Genomic DNA, 8,606 nt, shown 5'->3' with positions numbered 1-8,606 from the left:
GTGGGGATAACATGGTCTCTACCCCGGCCATCTATTTAAAATTATAGCTCCTGATGCTCCTTAAATTCCTTCCCTATTTCACTTTTGTCCTTGACATTTATTTCCATTCCATCTGTTCTATATTTTACTTTTTATTTATTTTTATTGTCTATTCCCAGCATCCCTTGAATACAATACTTCCCAAGGCCTGAGATTCCAACTTCCTTGTTTTTTTCCTCCGACTGCTGTGTTCTCAGTGCCTAGATCATTGCCTGTACAAAGTAGGGGCTCAGTGGATACTTTTTGACTGAATATGTGAATGAATGAATGCTCTTTCCCTTCAGAACTTCTTAGGCTTTGAATGCTGTAGGGAAATGGGCTAGGGGAATAAAGAGTAGTTTTTGCCTGCTTCTTCCTGCCTCACTCTGCACTCAGTAAGCCAGCTAGTTATGCACCTAAAAACATCCCTCTAAGTCATTATGAATTATTCTCCTCACAGACCCACAAACTTGATGAAAGCAGGCTTGCTCTCTAAGGCAAGGGGTCTGAACCTGGCTTCAGGGAGTCTGTGAATACATCAAAATTACAGGCAAAGTTTTGATTATTTTATGTATCAAGTATTTTCCTTGGGAAAGAGTTCATAATTCCCATCACATTCTCTCTGATTTAGTAAACAGCAACAACCACAAAGATTAAAAACCATGGCAGTCTGAAATAATGAAGCATCTCTAGAGAAAGAGGTGTTAGGACAGCAGGTTCTCATGAACTTTACACGGACCAGTGGCTGCTGTGCCATTCTGGACAATAGCTGCTGTTCAGTAAGTGGGGCTGAGCCCAGAGGAGGACGAGCTTGCAGGGAGGGGAGGGGGAGGGGGAAGACTGACAGGCAAGGAGGGACATGATGAATGCAGGTATTGGCATAAATCCTCCTCCACCTTCACCCCCACTTATAACAGGAAATATCAGAGAAAAAGAAAGAAATCATGTGAGTAAAATAATACTTGCTTTACTGAGGGGATTTGACTCATTATTAAATAGTTTTTTCCCCAGGTTTCAGAATGACTTTCATCCCCAAACTGCGGTAAGTGGGAGGCAAATAATCACATATGATAATAGATTTCCTTGTCTTTCACTTGAGAATCCTCTATAGGTTTTCCTACTAACCTTCTTCTTTTACATTTATCTAGCAAACTTTATCAAGACGAGGAATGCAGTTCGGTACCATTCTTCTTTTTGATTCATAGCCCCAAGGAATAGACTGCACAAGAGTGGTATTCATACCCAAACTTTGAAAAGGTCTAATATTTAGTAAAAGGAACTCAACTGAATCTCAAAATCTAAATGAAAAGAGGATTCCAATCCGCACAGCACCCAAAAGTATCCTTACTTCTATGCTTGCTAACGTTCCCACTTCCCTAACATCCTCTGGTGGGACTCTGAAAATCTCTGTCCCAGGTGCTGACAGAGATTTAGATTCCAGACTCTAGGAGACAAGTCTCATTAGAGCTTAGAAATCATCTTGCCCAGCTCTCTTATTCTTTGCTTTATGGATGGGAAAACTCAGGCCCAGGGAAGCAACACAGCCAATCCTGTCAGTCAGGGACAGAGGGACAGGTGACTGCTGCTCCCCGGCAGAGTGCATTCTGTGGCATCGCCTGTCTCCACCAAGGTGGCAATGGCAGTGAATATGTCTCCCAGGCTCCCCAGCTCACATCCCTTCCGGGTCAGTGACATCAAGATGCTTTTCTTGAGTCATGATAGTTAAGTGCCTTGAATCCAATAAAGCCGCTAGGATTAAAGTTTTGCTGGGCCACGAAGGGAAAGAGCTGGCATTCTAAAACACTAAGTCAGACGAACAATTTAATAACTTTTGAACAACCCGAGGAACTGACTATTCTAATCAAGCTGGGTGACTCATAAGGAGCCTTCCTCGTGACTGACTTGCTTTGGTATTTCAGTGAGGACTTCTTTAATTAGATGGTGATTATGTTTTAACATGTGCTCTGCTAGCTGAACTGGAGTCCAGGATTCCGGGACTACGGCCTTTTGTTTTTGTTTTTAAAGTTACAGATCAGTGCGGCAATCACCAGGACTGTTCATAATTATTTTGGGTCTCCCCCCCTTCTAGGCACAGGGGAGGATGGCACTTCTCTAGTCCTTGTGAGTTCTGGCTGGTCGGGTGATTTACTTTGGCCAATAAATTGTGAATGGAAATAATATTACTTTAAAAATCTGAATGCTAACTTCACATTTTAACCTGATCGGTCCCACCGTCTCATTGTAAACTATAATCCTATCACGACCCCGATCCTTCTTTTGCTACTGCTAGTAATCTGTAAGGGAAAGCTTGAGGTCCGTCCTGTGAGGGGATCCAGATGGGAAATGTCTTTGAGTCACTCAAATGTGCAGAGATGGACTGTTCTCCAGGCATTCTCCTCTCGGAGTCAGGTGATGGGTGGGAGACAAATAGCCCTTGTTTTCTAAAGAACTGTGGTTCTTGTTTTTACAATTCTGGTGAGATTTACACACCGAGGTATTAGAAAATGCGCAAGAAATAGTACAAGCAAATCTCCGTAAAAATTTACATTCTTTGACTGTTTATTCCCAGTCTGTAGATTGCGGGCAATGATGTTGATTCAGTTTAGTTTTCTGCCTGCATTGCTACGAAACAGGTTTGAATCTCTTGGAGAGCAACAGAGAATAAGACAAGCCAATAATTGACACTTTTTTTCTTCTGGAGTATATGGTTTGTTTAACAAACTTGAAACGACTCAGCGACAGCACCAGCTGTCACACTGATACCTACTTGGTAGGGCTGCAGGTGTGCAAGGCCTTCAAATGCGGCTTCCAGGTTGCAATGGAAACAGATTTCTCATCAGCTGCGTAACTACGCCAGACACACTGCATGTGGCGTAAACGGGGACATGAAAAAGAAGCAAAAGGGAGCAGGAGACAGAACGAAATGAAAGAAGATCATTAAGTTACTACACATTAAAACGCTTTTGCTTGTCATGCTTAGCCCTGACAAATACTTAAAGGGGGAAAATGACTTTGGTGTTTTCAGCCGACTGTTAAACATATTCCACCACATCAGAATTGCATTTCAAAACAACTCACACCCCAAACCAAGGGTACCAAGAAGTATAACATAAGGCAACTTTGGAACTGGTTAGGGAAAGATACTGTATCATTCAGAACAAGGACAGTAATGGCTGACTGGTCTGATAAATACTGATAGTTAAGATACTAGTTAGGGAAGATACCTAAACATGAACAGTCATTCCAGGGATGGATTTTTGCTTAGTAAGACAGAGACAAAGGACAACTGAAAACTCTATAAGATAATTGGTAAGCTAACTAGTACCCCAATGATCACCAGGGTATGTTAGTGACTTAGTGAAATACCTACAGTTGAACTGTGCAATATTTTTAACGCTAAACACAAAGAAAATAATGACAAGAAGCAGAGCTAAAACAAGACAAGAGAAAATGTATTTTCTAGAACTATAACTGGAAAGCACCTAAGGATTTAATGTCATGATCTAAGAAAACGCTTAGAGCTCTTTGATGTGAAAGCATAAGCTCTATTTCATATAATTGTATCTGACACACATAATACAAAGTATTTTTATGTGATTCTCACAATCAAGTATAGCTAGAGACTTATTTTGTAGATGAGAAAATAAAGGCCCAGATAAACAGGGCTCAGGTTTAAACGAGGCCGGTGGAGTAGAGACAATATCTCACATCGCTTGGCTCTCGGTCACAGAATCACTCCACTGAGATTTTTGCTGACTGCTTGAAGACTGCTGTTGGGAAAGCTTCCATCTGAACTGTTCATTTGAGAGATTGCTTGAATTTTACTTTCCCATATAGATTTTGGTAAATTTCTTCCTTGGTAATGAGTCCACAGACATCTCAAATGACCCAGTGTTGAGTCCAATCTCCTCAGAGAAAAGATTTTATTATGATTCATTAATCAAAGCATTCTGTTTCATGTGGCAAGTCCACTTAAGTGAGTCACACCACTACTATATAACCATTGGTCATGATTTTGAAATCTACAAGGAAGAAAAAAGTCATCTAATATATTGGTTTTCCTGAGAATACCCTTGAATAAATGTGTGTTGAATAAGAGTTAAAAATTGACACAACAACTTTAGAAAACTAGCAATGTCTACTAAATCTGAACATATATGCATATGTACTCTAAGATATAGGTAGTGGTACACTGTTGGCAAGACGAAGTGTCCATAAAGTTTGTGTGCAACTTACCACGTTCAACTATTTCAAGTTGCATATGCACTTTTTGTCCGCCCTGTACATGCAACACATACTCTCATATTTGAACAAAAGATAAGTACTATTTGTTGGTTTCTTAGCAAAATAAAGCTCAAGATGTCCAAACATCTAGCGACAGAAGAATAAACAGAAAACTTGGGGCATATTCACATAATGGAATACTACATCACCTTGCATTGGTACACTCTACACTCAACAATATGGAGGAACTTTATATAATGTTGAATGAGATAAACAAGACAGAAAAAGAGTACATTTGCATGAAATATAAAAAACAGGAACAATGAACCTGTGCCTTTAGAAAGCAGCACAGTAGTTATCCTTGTGGGATAAAGTGATTGAGAAAGAGAATATAAGAGGTCATACGCTATGTGGGTGCGTGTTAAGCACCAGTGCTCAGTTTTCTTGGAATATGTGCCCTTTTCTGCACGCGAATTATACTTCAGTAAAGTTTCAGGAAGTGATATAAAAAACTAGAGAAACATATAGTAGGATTTTTTATGTTTTTAAGAAAGGTTTTAATGATCAAAGTAGAGTTCCTTGCCTAGAGCCTTCCTTACATGGCTCACGTTGATTTAATCTTGTAAATCTGTGGAAATTTTACCGAAGCATCTTGGCATTTTATAGTGAATAAGGCAATTATCATCGTATCATCTTGTACTGTTAGTTTCTGCAAATATCACACACACAACTTACAGAGTGATCTGGAATAAGCAATGGATTTATTATTGCAGCTTTATCTGTAGCGGTGAGGCCCAAAGGTGCCCTGTTGTGTGATGGCATAGTGGCTGCCTTCAGGAAATAATGTCTCTAGAAGGCATCACGTATACATGAACTCTGACATTCTGAAAGCAAGACTCATGTAGAACCAGAAGAGCATGACAGGCCTGTGTGTTATCAGATGCCAGTGGAAAAAAATGTAAAACAATACAATAAAAAAATGGGATGAAGGCATTACCTGTTAATGTTGTAAAGAACCGGGGGCAACAGAGGCCAATCTGAGAAAATTGAAGATTTTCTTTATAATGAGACCTGGCCTCTTGCTCTTTTTCTATCAGATTGCTCTCGCCAGCTAAGCTCCCTTTTCCTTAATTACTCTTTAAAATGCCTTGTAAATGAGAGGTACAGAAGGTGCTAGCGGTGTCGATCACAGGGCTGATAGGACTTAGCAGTCAGGCCAGTGGAAAGTGTCACTTCACTGCTCTCATATTCCAGTAACTTTGTCCTGTCCTTAGCTCTCTCTCAGTTAATTGCTTCTAGTAGCTGAACTTCAAGCCCACATCCATATGATTCAGTAGCTGATGTTCCTATATTTAAAGCCAAAATCACATAGTGGTTGGCAAGAGAAAAATAACACCTCAGAGGGATTTCCTATGGTTAATTTACATGGCATGTATATGTATATAGATATATACTCCAAAGGACAAGTCAACAGGAAGCAAAATGGAGCTGGATTCACCGTTTATCAGGTCCTGCTGGTGCTCTAGGCATCCAAACAGATTTGAACTTTGACCTGTGATTACAATGTCAGAATAATTTAGTTTTTAGGGAGTATTCATTTTGGATTGTGTGGTGTATCACAGGTACGGCATATTGGACCCTTTCTGGACATGGCCCAGAAAGTTTTGGCTGTCCATTTGAAAGTTTAATTAACATGGAGTTTACTATTTCAAGAGTTTTTAGAGTGCTGAAAAATTGAGGATGTAAACCAGCAATCCTTTCCCCTATGTCTCTTTACACTAATTTTTGTTCCCTAGAAACAATCCCTTTAATTCATACAGTTGTTGCTTCTATTTTTAAGAATTTGTATTTTTTAAAATTAAATCATAGCTGTGTACATTAATACAGTCATGTGGTACAATGTGTGGGTTTTATATACAATTTGAAATATTTTCATCAAACTGGTTAACACAGCCTTTGTGGCATTTTTAAGGGTTATGCTCATATTTATATTTCTTGACTTTTCAATTTCAGGCACTGTCAATTCACCTCCTACCGTGAAAGATAATGGCGGTGCCCACTGACACGCTCCTTCCCTTGCTCTTTTCCTGCCAACATTTTGATATCACGATTTCTAGTTAAGTTGCTAGTGTTTTCATTACTATGACCATGGTGCTACTGTTCCCACTTCAGCAAAGTGGTATATTACGGCTATCCTATATTTTCTACAGGATTTTTTTTTGTTCTTAACAGAAAAGAAGCAAAACCCAAGGCTTGGAGCATTCAAGAATACCTTTAAACTTCTTGATGTGCTTCTATGTACCTATTATGAATATGTTCCTGAGCTTTCCAACAGAACTGTAAAATTCTTCCAGTCAAGCTCGTCCGTCCTACAGTCCATCAGTTCTAGTCTTTTGTTTCCTTGTTGATCCTGTCCTGGAGCGCTCACCCTACTTCCCATTTTGTTCTCGAAGCCTGTGGCTGTTCCTTCCCCGTCGTCACAGAGACCCCCTTCGCTCTTTCCTGTGTGGATCTCACTTCCCGGTCACCATGTCTTTGTCTCTTGGCCTGTAGCCTTGTTTTGGAAGAGCAATTCCATCCAAGCAGCTTTTTGAGTAAAGGTAAATGGCTGGTCAATTTTTGAGATCTTGTATGTCTAGGAATGTCTTTGTGTTACTCTCATACTCGATGAGTAGTTTGGCTGGCATAGAATTCCAGGTTGGAAATCATTTTTTTTCTTTCATTTTGAAAGTACTGTTTCACCATTTTCAAATTGCAGGGTTAATAAGGAGCAAAACTGAATGCTTTCCTGATGCTCGATCATTTGGGGGTGTCCTGCTCAGAAAGCATATAGGATCTCCCTTTTTTGCAAATGTTCCCTTACGTCCCTATGATCATCTAGGTGTAAATGTTTACGCTTATGGTGCTGGGTACTTGGTCAGCTCTTCTCTTGTGGCCACTCCTGTCCTCCAGTTTCAAAGAACCGTAATGTCACGTTTTTTTGGTGAAATCCTGTCCCCAGCTTCCACACACTCTATTTGAGGTGCCCCTATCAGCTGCACATTGGACCTGCTGGAAAGGTCCTTTAATTGTCTTAGCTTTTTTGGTCTTATTTTCTGTCTCTATCTTTTTATTCTACTTTCTGGGAGATTTTCACAACTTCATCTTTCCTTCTATTTTTTCCCCCCCTACTGTCAGGTTTTTCACATCTAGAATTTTTTTTCTTCCTGAGCCTGTTTTTACTTATGACTGAAGCTCTAAAAAAGATGTCTAATCTCTGTATAAGCGGCATGAGTTTACTGATGCTTGGCTTCACTTTAGGGGAACTGGTAAAGACTAAGTTATTTTGATAAGGGAAATCAGAGTTTCAATATATGACTTTTTTTTCCCCTTCCTTTTGGGCTAATTATCATCATCCTCAAAGTAGCATCTTCTAATCTCTTCCCTTAAAGAAATCAAGTCTGCCTATCAGTGCTTATTTCATAAACTTTCACTTAATTCTCCTGTGTCTATTTCTAGTTAAAGATCTTGGCTCTGTCCTAAACTGGCCTGATCTCTCCAGAGGTAAACAAGTTAGAGGTAACTCTAACATGATACTTCTAAAAAATCTTTCAGTGCTAATCCCAAGGCTCGGGAATGTAGCGTGAGGATGTAACTTCTCCTTTTTGAAAGGAGTGGTGGATTCAGATCACACAGCAGGGATTCAAGTCCTAGTTATTCCTAGGCTTGTCTCGAGGATCTCAAGTAACATATAAGGAGCACTCTGCAAACTAAAAAGCACTTCACAGGGTTTTAGGCATTATTAATAAAAGTTGTGACATTTGGGCAGGTTTTCAAAACATTACTGAGTTTCCCAGACTGCTCCATTTGATATGAAAAGTTAATTTAAATGAATCATACAAAGATATTGACACAGCTAAATTTGCTGTAAGCTGCTGGGATTTTTGAATTTTTCCCTAAAACCCTGAAATGCTGGTTAATTTAGTCGTCTCAGCGACCAAATGACAAAGCAATTTGGGCATCTCAGCTGCCCTTTTAGGAAGATAGTGGCTGTGGCTTAAAGAAAATGAGACGGCTTTCGGTCTCGATGCTGCGTGTATTCTGCAAAGCAAGCCAGGTTTATTGAGTAAGAAAATGAATGGATTAGTAAATGACTTTGCTTTTCACCCGAGTGCATCGTGAAAAATAAATTTCTACAATATGTAACTAGGGCTTAAAGCCCTGAGTTCCCTGTAAAGACTACAGGAAGGAAGAACAATAGAAGAATTTAATAATGACATCATTATTCCTATGCTTAATGAATAAATTGCATTTAATGAGAGAGCAATTGCTTTTTTGTTTTTTTTTCAGTCTTAGACTGTTTTTGTTCTTTTTTTTGTTTTTTT

General features: G+C 39.4%; 1 protein-coding gene across 5 annotated transcripts in view; it reads right to left on the bottom strand.

Annotated features, from left to right (window-relative positions):
• Positions 1-8,606, bottom strand: part of KCNQ5 (potassium voltage-gated channel subfamily Q member 5) — a 513,698-nt gene that overhangs the window by 70,743 nt on the left and 434,349 nt on the right. For all 5 annotated transcript variants that reach the window (XM_003789682.2, XM_003789683.2, XM_003789684.3 and 2 more), the window contains exon 8: positions 2,786-2,880. In XM_003789682.2, coding sequence (XP_003789730.1) covers positions 2,786-2,880 — 95 coding nt within the window. The remainder of the gene's footprint in view (positions 1-2,785; positions 2,881-8,606) is intronic.

Source organism: Otolemur garnettii, unplaced genomic scaffold (assembly GCF_000181295.1).
Source record: "Otolemur garnettii isolate 467f Iridium unplaced genomic scaffold, OtoGar3 scaffold00035, whole genome shotgun sequence".
NCBI lineage: Eukaryota > Metazoa > Chordata > Mammalia > Primates > Galagidae > Otolemur > Otolemur garnettii.
This window is presented reverse-complemented; position numbering and strand designations above follow the sequence as displayed.